Source organism: Diplotaxodon limnothrissa, linkage group LG7 (assembly GCF_057381915.1).
Source record: "Diplotaxodon limnothrissa isolate DT_005_m linkage group LG7, D_limnothrissa_male_GT1.1, whole genome shotgun sequence".
NCBI lineage: Eukaryota > Metazoa > Chordata > Actinopteri > Cichliformes > Cichlidae > Diplotaxodon > Diplotaxodon limnothrissa.
The window spans coordinates 11586702-11609308 of NC_140602.1; the positions used below are offsets into that span (position 1 = coordinate 11586702).

At 40.9% G+C, this 22607-nt stretch overlaps 2 protein-coding genes across 14 annotated transcripts in view; both read left to right on the forward strand.

Annotated features, from left to right (window-relative positions):
- The window catches only part of mef2aa (myocyte enhancer factor 2aa), a 71441-nt gene extending 64566 nt beyond the window's left edge, over positions 1 to 6875 (forward strand). For 5 of the 12 annotated variants that reach the window (XM_085359196.1, XM_085359201.1, XM_085359193.1 and 2 more), the window contains 4 exons: positions 538 to 561; positions 2291 to 2420; positions 2596 to 2719; positions 2910 to 6873. In XM_085359196.1, coding sequence (XP_085215322.1) covers positions 538 to 561; positions 2291 to 2420; positions 2596 to 2719; positions 2910 to 3246 — 615 coding nt within the window. In that variant the 3' untranslated portion in view covers positions 3247 to 6873. Of the gene's footprint in view, positions 1 to 537; positions 562 to 2290; positions 2421 to 2595; positions 2720 to 2909 lie in introns of all 12 variants that reach the window. The other 7 variants (XM_085359203.1, XM_085359198.1, XM_085359204.1 and 4 more) reach the window with 6 other exon arrangements.
- A 7927-nt stretch (positions 6876 to 14802) lies between these two features.
- The window catches only part of mctp2a (multiple C2 domains, transmembrane 2a), a 31788-nt gene continuing 23983 nt past the window's right edge, over positions 14803 to 22607 (forward strand). Inside the window, exons 1-7 of one of the 2 annotated variants that reach the window (XM_085357392.1) lie at positions 14803 to 15750; positions 17582 to 17623; positions 17709 to 17817; positions 19892 to 20034; positions 20167 to 20243; positions 20333 to 20447; positions 20548 to 20571. In XM_085357392.1, the coding sequence (XP_085213518.1) occupies positions 14803 to 15750; positions 17582 to 17623; positions 17709 to 17817; positions 19892 to 20034; positions 20167 to 20243; positions 20333 to 20447; positions 20548 to 20571 (1458 nt within the window). The other variant, XM_085357393.1, reaches the window with a different exon arrangement.

Sequence of the window (22607 nt, forward strand, 5' to 3'; positions counted from 1 at the left end):
ATTAAGAGCCCCGGCGTGGACACAGTATGTCCCACAGCACAGAAAAGATGGAAAATGGGCTTCTTGTTCTTCCTCCCAGCACAGGGGGGATTTTTAAGTGCACAGTACTAAGCAGCCATTATTGGTACCAGCGGAGAAGCTTCGTTCGTAATTTCTGGTGATTATGATTTGATCTCAGTGCCACTCACAAATGTCAGCTCTCATTTGTGTAAGCTTCACTGACATCCGACTGCTCCATCTTCTTTATTTACAAGACTGGAATTTTATAGCCCAACAAACCGGAGCACCAGCGCTTCATACCCACACGTGCTACGGTTTGGTGACAGCATGTATTTGCATTACATTTAAAAAAGCAAATTTAGCTGCTTTGTTCAAAGAGAGCGGGATTTACCAGTGATTGGTCACCAGAAGTTTTTATATTTATTATTGTCCCTTTTACTGTAAATTCCTGCACTTGTCACCTCCCCCCACCCCGAGCGATTTACAGCCGCTCTGCTGCTTTTCTGTAACTCTCTTCTTTTCTTCTGTTGAGGGCAGTCTGAGGAGGAGGAAATGGATTTGGTGAGTTTTGAGAAATGCCTGGGCAAATGGCTGCAATGTGAACGTGCTTCCGGTGATCACTGATGCTAGACTGAAGGCACCGCGCACACTGGAGACTGGCTCTCAGATCTCCCAGTGATAAGAAACAAGACATGGAAAAACAAAAACAACAACGACAAAAACATTAACACTGCATGCTTTGGGTTTGGCCTGTGAAAATTGCCTCGGCCTGTTAAATTGGCTCCTCTATTCCCAACACGTCAATGTTAGTCATATACCACCAGAGTTTATGTGTGAAAGTGTGTGTGTGACAGAGAAGGAGAGCGAGAGAAAGGAAGAGGGGGAGAAAGCAGATCAGTGATTACTTTTTAAAATTATTTTACGCATAGTTTCATGTTTTACAACTCAAAGAGTGATGAGTAAATTATAAATCATTTATATTTTTTAAGCCAGAGAGGATTACATCATCTTAAATGATATCACCTTACGAGATACTCGGTGAAGTCATCTGGCTGGAGAGTGTTGGAACAATGCGAGGAAGCCATCGACTGTAGATCATGATGCAATGGCGCTTCAAACACGACTGCTGGCAGCTGCACATATGTTTGTTACATTAAACACGGGGGAATTTTATAGTATTGTTCTAAACTTTTGCTGCGTTTCATTAGTGGATCTGCAACTCACTGAAGAGTTTACTGCATGACCACAACAAGCTGCATTTTTTTTGCGGACTGCATGCCAGTCACTGCACTAAAAACCACTGGGGCTCTGCTGTGTGTCACTCTGGGTGCTGATATGTGTCATATACGCATATATATACATATACATAATATTCGGGTGTGAAACTGATCTCCAGACTCACTTTAATGGCTCACTCTGATTGTTTTTGCGGTGGACTCTTGTGGAGTGGAGCTTGCCCAAAACGAGTGTTCTTAACTCTTTAATAACACTAACAAAATGTATTTGTCGTGCTTTTAATTGCACATCAGCAATTCTGTACTGACGTCGGTCAGCTTTCTACTTTGAATAGCAGAATTCTACCTAAATTTATTGCAAAGCTCTCTCAACGTTTTTCTGTATATATTAAATATAAACGAATCTGTAGGTAATCAGACTAAATATATCAGTTTATTGTTAGGTGTCCTCATTTTTTAATCTACTTTCATAAACTTTTTAATGCACACAGTCAATAAAAAATCAGAAAGAGCGGAACATTTACAGCAATGAAGTTACACTGCCACCTTGTGGCAGCTTTTATTATTACATGCACATTCTTGACACGACCTTTAGTACAGAATATGGAACACTTTGAAAAAAAATAGTCATTAAAAAAACTGGATCATTTGTAGCCTTTACATTAGGGACTTTTAACTTTGCCCAAGAGCTACTTTAGCGAAATGACTGAATCATCTGCAGTATTTATCAGGTAAAATAATAAAAGGATCAAAAGACAAACAAAGAAAGGATTTTACTTTATTCAGTAACTACAGCTTCATTAAACTGAAAATGCTTTAGTTACATTTTGAAAACATTAGGCACAGGTGAAAACTCATCAATAAGTCGTATTCAGTGCAGCCTGCCCCTGGCATTATATGGCTGATTTGGCACGCAGCCTCTAAGTCGAGTAACACGACGCTAAATGAAGTGTTTTAAATGATACTATTGGCACTGTTTAGCATCCAAGTGTGATATTTTTATAGTGCCATGTTTTGAGCTAAAGTATTTTCTTTGTTGTTTGTGTTTTTTGCAGAACACTCAGAGGATAAGCAGTTCCCAGTCCACCCAGCCGCTGGCTACTCCAGTCGTGTCTGTCACCACCCCCAGCTTACCCCCACAGGGCCTGGTCTACTCAGGCATGACCACCTCCTACAATCCTGCTGGTGAGTCTGGACTCGCTCACCCCCCTCCCAGACTGACAACAACCTTTTTGGCCGAGATTATTTGCACAACACGCTGTTGGTTCCTGCTCTTTTCTCAGTGGCACACAGTGTTGTAACTGAAATGCGAGTGAGTTCTCAGTGTGCGTGGTTGCTTTTTTTTTTTTTTTTTTAACAGAGTACTCCCTGAGCAGTGCAGAGATCTCTTCCCTACAGGGCTTCAGCTCTCCTGGGCTCTCGCTGGGCTCCATGTCGGCATGGCAACAGCATCAACTGGGCCAAGCAGCTCTTAATTCTTTGGTGTGAGTAACACACTTACAAACAAAAGCACACTCTCCAGACGCCCTCACATAAAAGCAACACCCACTGTGCTCTGTGATATCATACTGAATCACACATCTACAGTCCTGGCTTTTCACATTATTTCAGTTCATATTTGTTTGCTCGTTGTTTTTGACCAAGAACAAAATGTCTCGCTTATCTTTGCTGCAGTGGCGGAGGTCACCTACCTCAGGGTTCCAACCTATCTATCAGCACCAGCCAGAGCATAAACATCAAGTCTGAGCCTATCTCACCGCCACGGGAGCGCGTCACCCCGTCTGGGTTCCCCTCACAGCAGCCGCAGCAAGGGTCCAGCCGACAGGAAGTTCTGGGACGTTCACCTGCCGACAGCCTCAGCTCGTCTTGTAGCTCATATGATGGCAGTGATCGCGAGGACCACCGGCCAGACTTCCACTCCCCGCTGGGGCTGGGCAGACCCCCTGCTGGCTCGGAGGACAGGGAGAGCCCATCGGTCAAGCGCTTGCGCATGGACACATGGGTGACATAAAGAGCTCTGATCAAGCCTCCAGTCACCAGCCGGTCAGAGAGAGAGGGAGGGGTTAGACATGGAGATAAAAGAGAGAGAAAGAGGGAAAAAGAGAGAGTGAGGGAAAGAGAGAGAAAGAGAGAGAGAGAGAGCAAGGGTCCTTACAGCTATCATTGTCATGCTATTATTCAACTCCACTTCAGTTTGTATGACTGAGATGTAATGTAATAAGACGTGTCAGGACATATCTAAAGTTAATTCTCAGACTGATAAAATAAGATTAAAAACTCAGCTAGGTGGACTGAATTATATGCACAAACAGGTGGTATCAGGTACTTGGTGCAATTCAGGAGACGCTGCAGAAGAAAGATGTTCAAAGAAAATCGTTAAACAATAGGCGGTAGATTACTTTAGTCACTGGTCTAGTCAGACACTTACATGTAGTTGCTGTTTTTGCTGTTGTGCTTGCAAGTTGCAAACAGTCAGAGAAAATTGTGTTGCTTTCAGGCTGAGGACCCGTGCATATGATATTTCACTGCAAGAACTGTCTTTAAAATCATGCTGTAATCACACAAGACCTTTATATTAAGTGGCCTCTCCTAATTTATTGACTGAGTGGATCAGGCGCGCATCAGTTTAAAGGACCAGTGTGTGGGATTTGGTAGAATTTAGCTGCGATGGTGTGTGTTGCAAATTGATCCCTCACTTTTCCCCTTCCGAGGCCGCCAATGTAGAAACGTGAAAGGTTTGTCCACGTTTGTCCCACATGACCGACTCCGTGGAAGAAAATACTGCTCTAATTATAAGCCACACATCCCCCCCTTCAAAACGTAAAAAACAAATTCAATTGCAGTTGACTACACACTAATTCAAACATGTTTGTGAATGCTGTAATATACGCCTGCCGTTGGATACTCAAACATCCAGCACACTGGTCCTTTTTATCGAAGTTACACAGATATTTTGATCCTACAGTAAATCGTTGCAACAGTTGAGACTACTTTAGCGAATACGTGAAACATAAATGTCGGGGGTAAAAATGAGATAGGAGCAGAATCTATTGCAATAATGACAATAACTATTCATTTTATAATTTAAAAGATTAGGGTATGTAAATGTGCAATTAAGATAATGCCCAGTTGAGCTGGTGAGAAAGTCAGCATGTTCACGTTTGTGTAACAGTTCATCAGTAATATAAGCCAAAGCTGTTCTTTTGTGTTGTTTTGTACAGTTGCATTGATTTCTCCTAACAACTCACTCAAACGCACCGTTTCTTTCGTCACAGTTCTTATTTGTTATTGTGCTTTTAATATAGTTTAAAGTCATGTAAACCAGATCTTGAATCGATATCGAAAGCCATGAACATTTGCTGTTCTGTTTGTGTAATTGATCATTTGAGCCAAACGTCGTCTTTTGTTGTGTAAATAGCGACTTTAATATATATTACCAGGGTGTGAGTACATGCTGAATGTACTGTATGATCACCGTTTTCAAGGAAAGTATATTTTTGTGGTTTACAGCCAAGTTTACAAGAGTACACCCTTAAAGAAAAAGGAAAAAAAAGTAGATCATTCACTGGTCAATATTTACTATTATGTTAGTCTCTTTGAAAATGAACCGCCAACATAAAACTCCCATGTGTTTAGTTCCAGATGGCTAATTTGTTTTGTCTCTCTTTTTAGTGGTTTAGTGGTGATTGTTTGTCCTGATGACATTGTAATAACAATGCTGTGAGGTTGAAGTTCCACTATTTTCATATTTCTTAAGGATAATCACAAGGCTAGGGGAAATAGGGTTTCTTCTCACCTATTGTGCTGGCCTGTGTTAGCAGCTGCTGAATACACTGCCACCATTCAAGTCCAAGGTCCAAGCCCCTCACTGAGGAATAATCTATTGTTAATGCGTGTAGCTCAACTGAAAGACACGTCATCTCTCAAGCCATTTCCGCTATCGTGCTATTGGTTCATGCAATTAAAGGAAGACACATGGACATGGCAGAAGTGGCTGCTGACCTTCGTACAAAACCAGTCATGCCTGTTCCCACGTGTAGTTGTAAATATGTAAGTCTGCTTGAACTGTCCGTCACAATTGTGTGCAAAAACACCCATGTGTGTCATGAATTGGCTACGCAAACTTCATCTTATCTCCATTTCCCGTTTGAGTAGTGCAGCCTGAGGAACAGTGAAAATCTGAAGCTGTTGAGGTCATGTAAAGACAGGAGATGGTGTTCAGGGGGAGGGGCTGTGACTTGTTTTCTTCTTCATCCTCACTGGAAAGGAATCATTCAGCAGCCAAATCATAATAAAACACACTGACTGACTTCAATCTCACTGCTGAAAGGCACACATTTGTATGAGAAGTTTGCTGTACAAGACGAGTGTTGCTGTGTCTTCGCCATGGCTTTTCTTGTGTGCGTTTCTGAGGTTTCTGACCTATGCTGCCCCCATCAACAGCTCCATGGTTGCTCACGTCTGTAATGATCTATGCAGTTAACCCCGATTCACATTAAACATACAGAATATGATGTCATTACAGGTCACGTTTAGTCTGCGGTGCATTAGGAAGACGAGTGTTAAAGACTGTTAGCCTCCTAAAGTGCCACAGAAGGAAGTTGCTGGAGTACAAGTTAGGTCTAATACATTTCATTAAATTATTTATTTGGATACCCTATGTCAATTTCCACATACTCACATGGTGTATAGTAATCCATAGTGTAATGTAGTTTTAACACAGCTGGTGAGAATAGCAATAATAAAAGACTACAACGAAAACCATCTGCCTGTCTGGGCAGCATCACCTCGAAGTTGAGCACATATTTTAGCACTCGATAACATATCAGGGAATTTTGTAGTTGCTCTATCTATATGCACAGTTAGGAAAATGCCTTATCCCAAAGAGAAATGACACCGCTTTTACTTTCCCTCAGTAAAACAAAGACAATGCAGATTTCAAGCAAACATGACCAGACCTGCCTCGTCTCAGATAGGACACACGCAAGAAAACGCACGGCGAATGCACTGCGATACACTTTGCTCTTTTGGTCTCTGTCCAAGTTGTGCACAACTGATGAATGTGAAAGGAAAGGGTAATCAATGAACCTCTGTCGAGGACTTTCTTCACTTTGCTGTGCAAGAGTACACTGCTTTGCTTCACTGCTTTTATAAACAGAACTACGTGTTTGGTAAGTGTTTGTAGTTGATAGTTCACTTAACTAAAGAAGCTGTTTTCGGTTTGAATGCTCAGACCGTTTGGCGGCACAAGCTGGACTTTGTTGCCAATAATGACATTATTTGTTTCAGAATCAAAATAGATTTGAAGTTAATCTACATTTTATTTCCCTTGAATGTGTTCCTTTATTTTCAGCATAAATATTCAAGTGAACTTTTTATTAAACAATTAAGATACTATGCTAGATGTTGTACAAAATTTGTATTCTTCACAAAAGTACAAAATATTGGCTTTTAATGTGTAATTTAGGTTATCTCTCTTATTCTGTATAAAATGAAGTAAACAACTCTTTCATAGAATTTGTTCTCCTGTGAAGTCCCAAACAGTAGAAACTGTCAACTTTATTAAACACCTCAGTGTATGCTCAGTCTGATCTCACTGTCTATTTATCTTTGAATTATGCAAAGACTGTTTTTCCCCTCGTCTCTTATATCGGTGTACTATATTTATTTGGTTCACTGGGCCCACTGCCATTGTCAATTAGATGCAAGCTGAACAGGCAGCACATTGCGTCTAAAAACTTGAAAAAACCCAGAATTTATATAAGAAATGTTAAATTTCCAGTTTGTGTATTTTAAAATCATATTAATTTCCAATGAAAAAGTAGGACTACTGCACTGGAAAAAAAACCCAAATAACTGTCCATTGAATCCAATCATGTGTGATCACGTGTAATATTAAGTAATTTTCTGCCTATGCATTAACTTCTACATAGATTTTATTTTATATATTGTATATGATTTGGAAATTTGTATTTACTACAATGAAAATCTTCCATGTATTGCAATGAAGAATCTCTAAGTTTGTCAAGTTAATACAACAATATTATTGTTAGAACAGCTACAAATTATATATAGTAGAAACCATATTTTTTGCATTCAGCTGTTACAGGCACCAGTAGAGAACAGTGTATTTGCATGCTATTGCCTGCAGGAGGCACTGCAGTACAATGAATTAGTCAATAGTTTGCTGGGCCGTTACTAAAGCAGGGGAATGTACTGCAAAGGAAAACTAGTTTATTCCATCTCTCTTGATCTACTTTGACTAAAGCTTCTTATTAGTGGGCTCTATATTAATTTTATGTCTACTATACAAATGTGTATGTGGAAGATGGGAGATGACAGACGTTATGAGCCATCAATATATGAATATGAGGTTAAATGGACACACCAAAAAGTAAGGGAAAAATAAAATGTAAAAAAACAAAACAACACAAGTATAGGCTTTAACATGACAATGAGAAGGGGAAAAAAAACAACAAAAAACCATTTGGGGACTGAATCACTGATCACACCAAAAGTCAAAGTTAAAGTTGTCATATTTTTATATATTGAGACATTATTTGGAAAGTGAATTATTGTTATAAGTTCGATATTTTTAGTGTTGTTCCTTACCTTTTGAGGCTTTTTGAAAAAAGGAAAGTTCTACAGAATTTCAGTAGAATACTAAACACACCCCATGATTCAACAGCTTTTGCAACAAAAAGTCGAAGTAATTGCTTCCTTTGTGACTTTATCAGTCTCTCACATTGTTGTGGAGGAATTTTTCCCACTTTTCATTACAACATTTCAGTTTCAGTTGATTAAGGTTTGCAGTCATTCATTTATGCACACGTCTCTTAAACATTTCAATCAAATTGAGGTTTAGACTTTGACTGGACTATTGCAACACCTTGATTCTTCTTCTTCTTCTTTTTAGTTATTCTGTTATAGATTTGCTGGTGTGTATGTAATCGTCGCTCTATAGTTTCAGTTGTAGTTAAACTTTATCAGAGGAGTTCATGGTCAACTCAATGACTACAAGGTGCCCAGGTCCCATAGCTAAAAGATAATCATCACACCTCCACCACCATGATGCAAGGTTTATGCTGATATGCTGTGTTTGGATTCCATGGCTCTGTGCATCATGGCAAAACTGCTCTACTTTGGTCTTATCTGTTCAAAGGAAATCGTGTACAAAGTTTTGTGTTATGTTTGGATGCTATGCTAAGCTATGCTTCCAAACCAACGCGTATTTGTTCAGTCTTTTTCTAATTTCTGCCATGGACTGAGGCCTGTAGAGTCTGAGGCATAGTTCTCAGTTTTGTTTTGGTTTTTTTAATTTCTCTGAACATTGTATGGTCTTACTTTGGAGAGGATTTGCTGGGAAGACCATTCCGGAGAAGACCATGTTACTGTGTTAACATACCTGGATGCTTCAGACAGAAAACCAAACCCTCTGCTTTTGTAAAGGTTGTTGGTTCTCACTTAGCAGCTGAAACCTACCCTCTTAAATCCCATGGAAGCAGTAAGAGTTTTGTTTTTCACAGGACTACACAGTGTTTTTGCAATAGACTTTCATTCCTGACAGCAGGAAAATCACAGGTGGAGCTGATGACATTAATGACTCATGACTCAGTTCCAATCAATGTCCTAGTAAACCGTGACCCTGCAGCAACATACGTAATAGCAGGGCCTCCCATAAATGGAATGCAGACATCTTTAATACACCTATTCCTTTCTAGTCATGGCAAGTCAAAGTGTTTACTAGTGGGTGGGTCCATTTAGAGGACAACTCTGTATATTTTTACTATATTTTCATCTGCCACCTGCACTTGCTAGTTACTTACCAAATTGTAAACAAACCGATTCTTCTATTGCACTTTACTACTTGAGCACCTTAAACAACATGCCCCATTCACTCATTCATTTTCTACACTTTTTTTTAACATCTAAGTGATTTCTAGCTAACATTCGCACACATTAGTTTGGATGAACACATCAGGAGCAACACAGGCCTCAGTATCTCTAATCTCAAATTGGAAGGTCATCTTCTAATCCCCTCGATTAGCGGATGACCTGCTCTACCTCCTGAGCCACAGGTCAGCACAGGCTTGAAAATAATTACCTCTCCTACAACAGATTAAATAGTTACAGTTTTAACCCATTTGGCCACTGACAATGTTTAAATCTTAAGCTCAAACCCTGGTAAGAACTATTTCTTTACTTTTACTTTCATCACTTTGAATGCAGTTTGTGTGTGTGTGTGTGTGTGTGTGTGTGTGTGTGTGTGTGTGTGTGTGTGTGTGTAAAGGATTACTTACAGAGAGGCATTGTCAAACAAGTAAAAAATCCTGAAAGGTCATTTCCCCATGGCAAACTATCAAACTGTTCACTCAGTGTTACATATTAGTTTGTTAACACTGCCCAGCTGCACAGTTCTAACATTAGCATTTTATTGCCCAGGTATTGACTAAGGTACCATTATTAAGGTAAGAAAAAAAAAACATGCAGGTAATTGTTACAACCTGTATCAGCGAAAGACAGATTATGATTTTATTTTACACTTTGAATCTTGAGGTTTTTGCACACATTCTCCGTGTGATTCCTTGATTTCTTAAACAGGCAGCTGGAGTCTGATGGTTGGGAAAGGTTGGGTCACATTTCACTGCGTGTTATACTTGTATAACTATGTACGTGACAAATAAAAGGATCTTGAATCTTGAAGCAGTGGGAACAGTTCAGTGCATCAAATATCCATCAGAGTATAGTTCAGAATCATAGATGTTAGGCTGAGCAATTACTGCTCGAAGTATAGAACCGACTTTTGTCCGCTGGTTTATTTTAAATGTGCTGGCCAAAATTTTCTCTCTGAATTAAAGTCGACTTTCTCTAGAAAACTCTGCTTTTTCACATCTTGTGTAGGCAGGGTCTCATCATCCATTTATGTACAGAACTGTTATTACAGTGTAATCTCTAATCAGATGCTGAGATTACCTGAGAGGGAAACAACAAAATCCTGCACTTCCTTAAGCGCATGTAAACATGGGTGTAGTTAAAGTTTGAGTGGGGAAGGTGGGATGTGGTGGGATCTAACCATGTGGTGGGATCTAACCACTGTAGAAAATCTGAGGCATTATACTGTTATATGTCACACATTTAAATATTCATTTCCATAAAATCATTAAGGTAGAATGGAAAACTGAATCAGGTTGTCAGTTATCAGGGGAATGAGTCTGAAAAATGCATACTTGTTAAATTAATTGTTGAATACATGGTCAAACAGTGGTCACAGACACCATAAACATTGGACAGCATCAACACCTTTTGGACTAATCCTTAGTGTTAGTGTTGGAGGGGTCATTTATCAGCTAAGCTATCTAGACTGGTTAACAAGTTTCATTAATAAACTGTGTGGGTTCAACAGAGACACAATCATCAAATCTGAAGCAAAGGATTGTCTGCACCACACGGCAACTCAAAACATTACTCAGCTAGTCCTTTAAAAATGCTGCGCAAGATTAGAACAGCATGCATTAAAACACTCACTTCATAGCGGAGGTGAGGCCTAATGAGACTAGAAGGCCACCTGCCATTCAATATGGCCACACCCTTAACTCATTTATGCAAAATGTACTCATTCAGAGTTGTTATGAAGGGATAAACTAGACTCCATCTCTTTTCCTTTTTTGTACCAGGTTAAATCCCTTGTGGAAAGAGCCACAAGTGGCACCTAGAGGAACTACAGTTTTTGGCACTTTATTCCTGGACTCCATTTTTCTCCATGTTTGAAACTTGGTTAAGGTGCTATCATATTTAATTAGTCAAAGACATTCATTAAAAAATAAATAAATAAACAAACAAAAATGTAGTTTATTCCAATGTGAAGTAAAAACGAATGAGTTTGTGAATCTCAACATTGTTTTCGTGTTTTTTGTAATGCGTTTTTTAATTTAAAAATGAAGAGCATGCATGTATATCCTCATTATAAGAAGACCAGTAACTTAGCAATAAAAATAAAAATTAACTGACAATTTCAGTTTTATGATGAGGATTTTACTAATGAACAACACAGGTGAACCTGAAATAAATATTATTTTGCACCTTCAGCTAGGACATAATAAGGTCTGAGCAAAGTTCTGTTTTATTCTGACTTAACAGCGCTTAAAAGCTTCTTCTGGCGACTTTTTGGGAACTGGTGTTGTGATGTAAGCGCGGATATTCGTGTGATAGACTCGCGGCCTGCCCACCGCTCCCTGGAATTAGATAAGCGTTTGAGAAAATGGATGGATAAATTGAAATCAACTGAAAACTGCTAGATCATAGCTGGAGACCCAGGGATCATCCACGATCCATCCAGGTGATCCTTCACGCAAAATTTAGTCAGTCAGAAAAAGACGTTACTGTTAAAGCGGAAGAGCAATGTGCACACAGTGCAAGCGCTCGGTGTTCAGGGAGCAATCCGATAGGTGAGCATAACATTGTCTGCAAATGCCCAAGAAGCTGAACTTAAAAGGGGAATGCCCAGGATCAGGTAAGATTTACATTTTTTGGGCGCATTCTTGAAATTTGGCACACCGTGTTCAGGAAATCTTGCGCAGGAATATGGCCAAATCTTCTTGCCCTTTTTCCTCCATCAACTGTCAGTTGTAATAATGCAAAGGTGCAACCACTTTATTTGCAGCCAAACAGGCCTCATTTCATTCATTAACTCGACTCTGCAATCTCATGTTTAAAACATCTGTACTTTCTGCCACATATTCACTGTCTTTGGGACAACAGCTTTTGAAAATAGCCACAGTTATATAATTATTTTTAGATGATGGAGTTCCTCATTTTTCAAGCCAGCCAGTGATCATCATTGTGTCTGGCTGCTCTGCTGCTTTAGTGAAAAACGGCTCTATAAGTTGTGGCCTCCCTGGTATCTAGCTGAGCAAGATTGCCGTGCGGGCTCTTTTTGAGAAATTTTAAACAAATATCCTCATATGTGGTTCTCATTTGTCTTAGAAACAAAAATCAGGTTAAAAAAAAAAATCTGGTAAATCTTTGTTTTTACATTCATCAGGTCCCAATCAGCCCAAATATCACAGAGAAATGAAAAATGCATGCCATGGAAGAGTTCAGGTCTCAGGAGGTTAATGGTGTTGTGCACATTTTGAGCATATCTCGTAATCGAAGTAACTCTGGGCCAATTGTAATCCAGCTAAGAATCAGATTGTTAGCCTACCACTAGCAGCTAGGTCAATTATTGCCAATACATCTACTGTAATTTTACTTTACTTTATATCAATATAATATTGATACTCTTAAATACGAAGAAAAAGTTAAAACTACATTTATCAAACATACATCATGGATGTTTTAGGCCACTCAGTCCACAGGCTCACTCTTTAATGACTGTATTCAGTTTGTAGGCTTGCATGTGCATAACTCAGTAGATTTGTCCCCAAGTGCATGTTCTTGGCTCTCCTTCCTGAGACCAGCTGTGATTTAGGCTGGAAGATGTCCACTGTGCATGGGTAGAGTAACCAAGCAGGGTTTTGGGTTGTTTGAGTTGAGCGAGAAAGAGGGCGACAGGCCACCTGCCATAGGGGCTTTCCCTGTTCTGATGCCCAACCCTGCCTTTCAAGTGGAAGCCAAGTAGAGGGTCTTTCATGTGGGCCTGATCTCCTAAAGACATCAGCAAATATTGAACAAGACAGTCCAGACTCAAACACATCTGTTGTCATATAGTCTCAACTGTTAGGCTCAGACAAAGATAGAGAGAGAGAGAGAGAGAGAGAGAGAGAGAGAGAGAGAGAGAGAGAGGGAAAACCAGTGTGTCTGTTGCATTAGCTTCTATCTGTAGACAGAAAGCTATAGTTTATACTTTGCAAACACAAATGCTCCTTTTTAACTAGCTTAGGCTAAACCACGTTCTACTGTAAACAAATATGGGGGTGTACGAAAGTAATGGAGTTGAGTATGGTGAGGCAGCTACCGAGTGCCAGATCCTCCCTGACATTTCATATGCCTGTCATGTTGCAGAATCCATCAGCAGCATTTTTGGGACTGTTTTGGACACATAGGAAAGACAGTTGTATTGTATAATTAGGCTAGATTAAGGTATTAAGTATATTTTCAAATACTTGGGGCTATAATGGAACCCATATGAGAGAATGCAAGTCGTAAAACAGACAAATTGCCTCACAAATGCAAATAAACTGTCAAATATACAAATCAACACAGAGCAAGCTGGCATAACAGGCTGCTGTGCTGTGAGCAACTGTTTCATAGTTTCAACGCTGCCGTGTTGGTTTACTCTCTCGCTACGTTGTCTTAATTTACTCCATAATTCTTGTCAGATTTTTTTTTCTTAGCCCACATAAGTGGAGTCAAACTGTACTTTGTGTTGCTCCATCTATCACAGACAACTTGGGTAGGACTGAACAGTTGAAAGGCATTCACATAGTCATTGAAACTCGCCTTGTTTGACTGGTACGGCTAGTTTCACCTGCTGCTGCTCCTCCACCAATCACTTGTCTGGGATCCTACGTGATCTGTTGCCTTAAATACTTCGGCTCGTTGACCATAGTTGGGATAGCTAACTTGTCTGTTGGAATGATTTCATCTGCTCTGGGTGGGAACTAAATCAGTTTGTAGGTTTGACAACAAAGCTCAACTGAACAGGTATGTTCCAGTGTCTTCCTTTTCTAAATTAGACTGAGTGTCATTCAGGTTGCTGTATATCCAGCTATTTTTTTAAAATACAGATTTGTTAATTTTTTTATGTCAGCATTATTGGTAAGATTGTTTTTGTTGTAATATGTTTTTTTTGTGTTGAATCAAGGTGAAAGGCAGAAAAGTGGCACATTAAATCACACTAAACATTCGTCCCAATGTGGTTTGTGTATGTTGATAAAATCTTAGCCATAATGCTGCCAACCTACTACCTACCTCCTTGATATGTCACAAACCTCCATATAAATTCAATTTCTTCTTTATAAAATTTGACTCAAGCTTAAACGTCACACAGGAAATATAAATCACATTAGGAAGATGAGTAAGGGGCTGGGCTGCACAGTCTGCCACATTACCTTCAGTGTGTCTTGGCACTAATTCTACCAGTTTTTTTTTTTTTTTTTTTTAAACCTACTGGTGAGATGAAAATCCTTCCCCCAAAATATAATTCGCTGTTCTAATTATAGTGGTAGAGTTGGATGTTGGACACTAAAATGTCCTAGAGCTGTTCAGCAGAGTTGGGATCTGGTTCCTGTGAAGCCCATGGCATATAATTTCCAAAATGTTCATGCTGATTAAAGCGTTAGCTACCCCCCATGCCTTAGGTATGGGGGGCATTGTTACACTGCAACTTTTCATGTCAGCAAAATATTCTTACAGCATAACAGAAACATTGCAGGGGTTAAAGTTTCAGCCTTTTCCTTTTAACTCGTTGCCCAAGTCGATCTTTTTCACTGACTGTCTCCAGTATGTTCACATCAGCTGATCTCCATGAAGCTTCTATGTAAATTATGTGCATTAGACCTCTAAAAATGCACAGCAAATTAACTCACTGTTGTTGATTATTTTAATCTAAAGGGTAGCCCTCAAGATGGAGAACAAGAAAAAGAATTTAGCGGAGAGATTCCGTCTGAAACCCAAGTTTCCCATCTTAAAGAAGCCCGCCAAGAAGCCACTGGCCAAGCAGGGTAGGAATCTGGCCAATCGACGAAGTATCTCTGTACCCGACCTAACAATGGTGCCAGGTGAAGCATCTACCGAGGATGCTTCGCTGTCTTCTGCTGCTTTTGGCATCTCTCCTGGTCTGAGTGATACTGATTCTATTGCAAGTTCAGAGTTTGCAGACAAACTAAGTGATCCAATCCCAGAAATCAGAACCAGATTTCTTCAGCCTGATCACTCAAATCCAGCTCTGAATAGATTAAGCACACCCCCGGGGACCCTGGGCATTTATGAAGAAATGGATGATTTTGGTTTAGAGAACAAAACGAACCCAGTTGTAGATGAGTTATATGCTAAAATAGACAAAAAAGGCAAAGGGGCCTTATCAAAATTCCCTTTTGAACCAGCTCCTACAGGAAAGAAAATGTCTAACAGTGGACAAGATCCCATACCAAGACCAGACCTTCCAGAGAGAAGTGAAGAAGTCTCAGAAAAGGGGTCTAGAGAAAGTCTTGCTGCTGCAGCGCTGTTTAGAGCACAATCAATGGGAGAGCAAATAAACCCTTATAGAGAAAAACAGAACTCATCAGTTGAGCCGAAAAAGACATCATCTGAAAAAGGGACTCCACCAACAAAAAGACAAAATGCTCGTATAGATAAGCTGATGTTGGACTCTATGGGCAGACCTTTGGAAAGTGGAGATGGCAACTCTCTGAACTCAGCATGTGGCACTCCCAGTGAAGAGAAAGCCAACATGCCTTGGGTGAGAGATGTGGAAGAACAAGACAGAGAACCCTCTCCTCCCCTGCCGATAAACGAGTTCATAGATGAGAATCTCCTCGATGAAACCCCGGCAGATGAGGAGGATGAGGAAGAGGTCAGTATTATTTTTATTATTATATATTTCGGCACATGTATAGTCAGTGGATCCTAGTGATTTCCGTTTACTGTGACAACTGACATCAATTCCAACTGATTGATATATATAAAAAAAAAAACACCCAGCACGCCCATGCGGGCGGTTTATCCTTCAAGCTCGGGTCCTCTACCAGAGGCCTGGGAGCTTGAGGGTCCTGCGCAGTATCTTAGCTGTTCCCAGGACTGCGCTCTTCTGGACAGAGATCTCCGATGTTGTTCCCGGGATCTGCTGGAGCCACTCGCCTAGCTTGGGAGTCACCGCACCTAGTGCTCCGATTACCACGGGGACCACCGTTACCTTCACCCTCCACATCCTCTCGAGCTCTTCTCTGAGCCCTTGGTATTTCTCCAGCTTCTCGTGTTCCTTCTTCCTGATATTGCTGTCATTCGGAACCGCTACATCGATTACTACGGCCGTCTTCTTCTGTTTGTCTACCACCACTATGTCCGGTTGGTTAGCCACCACCATTTTGTCCGTCTGTATCTGGAAGTCCCACAGGATCTTAGCTCGGTCATTCTCCACCACCCTTGGGGGCATCTCCCATTTTGACCTCGGGACTTCCAGGTTATACTCGGCACAGATGTTCCTGTACACTATGCCGGCCACTTGGTTATGGCGTTCCATGTATGCCTTGCCTGCTAGCATCTTGCACCCTGCTGTTATGTGCTGGATTGTCTCTGGGGCATCTTTACACAGCCTGCACCTGGGGTCTTGCCTGGTGTGATAGACCCCAGCCTCTATGGATCTTGTGCTCAGAGCTTGTTCTTGTGCTGCCATGATTAGTGCCTCTGTGCTGTCTTTCAGTCCAGCTTTGTCCAGCCACTGGTAGGATTTCTGGATATCAGCCACCTCCTCTATCTGCCGGTGGTACATACCGTGCAGGGGCCTGTCCTTCCGTATCTATCCTTCCAATATATATATATATATATATATATATATATATATATATATATATATATATATATATATATATATATATATATATATATATATATATACAGGTTATCTCATCAAAGTGAACCTCAACTGTCACGAGAAGTTGCTTAAGAAAATAGTTGCGGTAAATGTAACATGAAGTAACAGCACAAAAACTGCCAGGATCACTGGACACATTTACTTGAACCTTTCCATGCTTTCATTTAGCTTTCAAATAGTGTGGCTTTGTTTTTCCACTCGCTTTTGCAAATGAAGCCAAATGTTGTAGTTACTGTATCCTCTAGTATGCAGTCATGAATGAAACCTTTTCTAAACCTGAGCCCAGACCTTTGGTTTTATTACATTTGATCTCTTGAGCTTTTAGGCAAATCACTCAACTGATGAAGCATCAAAAGCTGGTTGGTGTTCAAGTTAAAGTCCCTGTGTGGAGAGAAGCATCCGCTTTTGTTTAGATGTCTCTTAGATTAAAATAAAAAAAAATGAAAACAAACCTCAAAAAAGAAAGATAAAAACCTGTGCTACCAGTTAGTCACACAATGTGCAAACAAGCCAAAAAAGAAAAAGCACAAAAGAGGTCAAGCAGAATTCACTTTCTCTTCAGATGCTACGTCTACAAAGCATCTACTGACTTTTTCACCCAAATGCAATAGGTTGTCATTAGCAAGACATTAATAGACACCTTTTTTGTAATAATGCAAACAACTGACTAAATAAATAATAGTAACGCTATTATGATTCCCTTGGAATGCTACACAAACCTAGATGGCTTGGCTGTCCTCGACTCAAATGATTGCGCAGTTTTATATTTTATAAAGTGTCACAACATTTTTAAAAATCTATTTTTTTTACACAGCTTGCCAGTGAATCAGCTGACTTCTTTGACGAAAATGCTTCAGTGAGTATCCACTGAGTTGTCTTCATTTTATTAAGCTAATCATCTGGTGTGGTAAATGCATACAAATATCAGTGATTCTCCGCAGGATGTTACAGGGGGGTGTGAGGATCGAGTACCTGCCCCATTCCAGAGGTATCTCTTGAAAATCAACCTGAAACGAGGAAAAAACCTGGTCATCAGAGACAAGCGCTCAGGTACGCCAAAAACCTACAGGTGATCCATAAAATAAGCTCTCGACCTTTAACAACCTGTAAAATTAAAAGATCTCATCTAGATCTTAGAAATTTGAATAAACTAACATCAAATCCTGTTCTTATAACAGCAATTTTTTAAAACAGTCTTGGTTGGATCCGTATCTATCAAAACGTTAGATCATAGATAGATCACATGTCCTGTATACAGTAAAACAATGCATTTCTTTATTTGTTGGCTCCTAGGGACAATCTGATAAAGTTTTACAGGCACGTGAAGTCCATATTGGTCTTGTCAGTCTTATTGTTACTGTGACAGGAATGTAAGGTGAGATATCCTTCAGTTCAGGTCAGTTCAGTTAAAGCTCCTATTTGCAGGTGAGACATCTCATGTGAAGTTATGCACGGACAAAGAAAAAACAAAACATTAGAAAAGTATGCAGTCAAACGAGTATGACAAGAGGCTGACGATACGATGAGACACTACTGGTATTGTGACGACTGTTTGCCTGTAGATTTTTAAAGTGGAAAAGTCATCCCTTACCTCCTAAAGTCAAAGCTGTCTACCACTGTAATTACTTTGGAGATGTCTTTTGGTTTGATAGTTTGATGTTTACTTCCTAAAGTGGCAGAGCCGTGCTTTGGTTACGTTACGAGTCACCGTGTGTAAAATCAGTTAGATATTTTGAAAGGTGGTCTCAAATCTTTGTGTGCTTAAATGACTGTTTCCCCCCATATCTGGCATTGATCTGTGAGAGGCAAAAAAGTTTTCTTTCCCCTGAGGCCTAGGTCGGCATTTACTCTGGGAAAGCTACACCCTCACGTGGTCATAGGTTGAATTACAACATATGAGAAAACTGTGAAGGCTGATCAAGAATCCAAAATGAAAGCAACATTCTGGCTTTTATTTTAAGGTTAGAACAAATGTGTTCAAATTGGCCTCGTAGAAGGTCAATATTTTAAAGCTATGTTAATCTCATCAGTTTCCTTCTAACCAATTATAAACCTTGCTGTGCCTCCCATCACCTAACAGCTATATATGGTGGTGGTACTTGAAATGGTGCTGCTTTGTGGTACAAGGCTCTCCCAGCCATACTTCTAAGCTAGTTGAGACCTCACTTCCCCTGACAAGATGGCACAGTGATGATGCAATCCCCACACGCCCCCTATCTCTCCACTGTTTGCCCAACAGTCAACACAGTGCCAAGAGCTCACCAATGGCATACATTGTCATTACATATTCTAAAAGGACCCACATAACCAGCCCCTCCCCTCTCCCATTCCTTGGTTTTTGTTCTCCCCTTTTTTTCCCCCTATTAATTTCCATCGTCACCATTCTCAGTCATGCCAGAGCTTTTCTCCTTGCTAGCTGCCACATTCTCCTCCTGTCAAGCTGCCTGGAGGTTTCCCTGTCACAGGCTGGCAGGGTGGAGCTGCTGTGGGTCCTGCCTGCCTTTGCGAGATGTTCATTTGGAGTGGGGAGCTGACAGGCCTGACAGCCCATCCCCACAGGGCCTTTGTCATGTGATTCAAGCCTCCCTGCAGGCTCTCTCAAGCACCCCTTTATTCCCCTATACAAATGAAGGCATGGGGCTGGCTTTCATTTTTTTGGCCAATCTGCATGCAATTGCAGAAACAAAGAAGTCCCTTACCCCCACCCCACTCACAGACAGACTTTCTTAACAAGCTTGGAGGATTAACACTGGTTGCTTCTAGATTTTGGTTTCTGGTAGCCTCATGCTGGCGAGTGTTTCTACCCTGTGACAATTAAACAGCTACATTCTTCTGTTTTTGCCATGTGTGGGGTGCACCTCCTCCATACATATTTCACTCTCTCACACGACGAGCATGTGGGGGGGAGGAGGGAGTGTATACGAATGTGCGTTTTCATGCACAGTGTACACTAATAGAGCGACAAGCTGCTAACATCGTTTAGTTTCCATTTAGTATTTCCACTTCCTCTATATGCTGTCATGGAACCAGCTTGATGATTGATAATTTAACACATAAGATCGCTCCTCCACTTGTGTCGCACGACACTCTCTTGCTGATTTGCCCTTTATTGTGTTTCATTTAGGTACCAGTGATCCTTATGTGAAGTTCAAAATTGAAGGAAAACAGTTCTATAAAAGCAAAGTGGTTTATAAAGACCTGAACCCTCGCTGGAACGAGTCCTTCTCCCACCCTCTCCGAGACAGAGAATATAACATAGAAGTTCGGGTAGGCGCTGCTTATATATGATTGCATTTTGCAAGGGACACTGGTCTTGTGCCAGACCGGACAATTTCAGTCTGAATGCAAGGCCAAGAGATGTTTAATTTAATACATGCCATACCTCTAATAATGTTGCAGGTCTATAATAAAAATCGGACCTCTGATGATTTCATGGGTTCCAGCTTTATTTCCCTGAGAGATCTTGAACTGCAAAAGTGAGTAATACTTTTACATTTTAGAGATTAGTTTATGCACAAGGGGTCTTCTCATTTTTAATCTTCATACCCTTCCTGTCTCCTCACAGAACCAATGAAATGGAGTTGCGTCTCGAAGATCCAAAAAGCAAAGAAGATGACATGGGAGTCATTATTGTTGATGTCTGCCTGATGTTCAGAGACGCCACCATCAAAAAAGGCCCGGTAGGAATATTTCAGACATTACAAGTGTTTGTGTGATGAAAATCTATATTCTTACCTGCTATTATGCACTCATTCATTGCAATTCTTCTCAATTTTATAGAGATTTGGACCCAAAAGAAATAAGGTATGGGTTTTTTAAATCTTCACATTTGCTTTTAATGCCATGATATTTTTTTAATTTCCTCATTAGCGCTTATGGTTAGGCTAATCTAACTCACTAGGGGGCAGTAGCTCACTACACAATGGTGCAACAAAGAACGAGGCATATGTTCAGGACTCAGGCTTTTGTGTGTAACCTTGTTATCAGCACAGCCTATTTCCTTTCTGCTTTATAGTTAACCGTTTTAGCAATGCATACTATATTCAGTCAGTGGAATCATTTTGTGTAAAGAAAGTATGGTACAATATTACATTCTGATCAAAATCAAAGTAATAGTATTCGCTGAATATGCTGTCATGAAAGAGCCTTTTGATGAGCATTATAGAGCAGTATTTGGTTTTGTGGTAAACAAAGTTCCGTCTCTTCTCAAGTGGTTTTCAATATATTGAAGCAGTAATTAGATTCAGAGTGAAATAGGAGGGTTGCTGTTTGGGACTCACACTGCAGCGATTGGGTTTATTTTCACACCTATGCTGTCACTACATCTGCCACTGTTCAGTCTCTTGATGGTCCAGTAGGCAGTCTCAATTTGAAATTAGATGACAAAGGAATGAATGCCATTTTCATACACATTGTAGGTTATCCACTACAGATGGTTAAATATACTCAAAGGGAGACAGAAATGTGTGGCGGGACTCTGCGCGCTGTTCTCCTGCCTAAATCACGGTGCTAATTTAACAATGTAACAATGCCATTTTTACCCCCCCCCCCCCCCGCCATTTCATGTTTTTTTTTTTGACAAACGTACAATATCTTATTGCGTTTAACACCTATCCTGGAAGTGCTGAATACCCGGCTCTTGCAGCTCTACTCCCCCTCCGTCAGAACATCATTTTCTCCCTCTGTGTTACCACGACAGAGACAGGGAATTGCAAGTGCCTGAGTAAAAGTCTGCTGTGTGACAGTGTTTCAAACAGGAGGGGGCGTATGGGAGAAGCGGAAGGGAAGGGGAGCGGGGGGGGCTTGGCTGTTGGAGGCATGTTGCCAGTGTGGGATGACTAAGATCGGCAAGGCTGATAATTCCCAGGCATAGCGGGCAATAACCCAGATGTTAGGATGTAATATCACAGCTGTGGATGGACAGTGCTGAGACACCAGCCAAATGGACCTGGGTCTGAGCTCATCATGCTTGTCCCCATGCTGTCCCACCATATGGAAGCAATCGCACAGCCCTTTTAAGACCAGGAATAGATTCTCTTTAGGGGCCACTTACAGTTAAGTGGAATTGTTTTATTGGCCGCTGAGATAGAAATGTGTCCAAGATAAACACTTGGGATGACTTGGCTGAGGCCTGTTTTATATCGCTCCTCCACTCCCTCTGTTCCTCTTCTTTTGAAGGGCCTGATATTTATAGGGCTGTGCCTGTGGTATTCCATGTTAATTCAGGTCCCCGAGATGTGCTTTGATCCCCTCCGGATTGGGTGGCAATGTGGGTTGCGACCCCGTAGCTATTGAGGAGGGGCCGGAGTGGCAGGGGAGTTGCAGTGGGGCTGTTTGAAGCGCCGTCGCCGGGGCAGCCGAAGGAGCCGGGCAATCAAAGAAGCGAGAGCAGATTACGCTCCTTCGCTTTAATTACAGTCAGCCCTACACAACCTCTGTGCTGTTTGTTTTTACAGCCCTGGCCTATCACCGCACAGCCTCACGGGAACTCTAACATGGAAACATATCAAGGTCTCTCGTTCTCTCTCACACTTGCTCTGTGACACACGGCGGGAGAAGTGGATTATTTGCTGCTCTTGAAGGCTTATTGAAAGCACAGTACCCTGGTCAGTTTGATATCTTCACCTGAGCAGAAAAACACTCGTTACTTTGCTGGCTGAATTCAAAGTGGATACATTTGCTAACATGCAGTAAAACTCTGATGCTGGCTATACATGCTGCATGTATGCATAATTTGCTGATGAGAGAGAGAGAGAGCTGTGTGGTTTGCATCATTACTCACTGCTGCCTGCTGTCTCTGGTGCAGTATGCCAAGTGTCCTGCCTCCCCACACTCAGTCT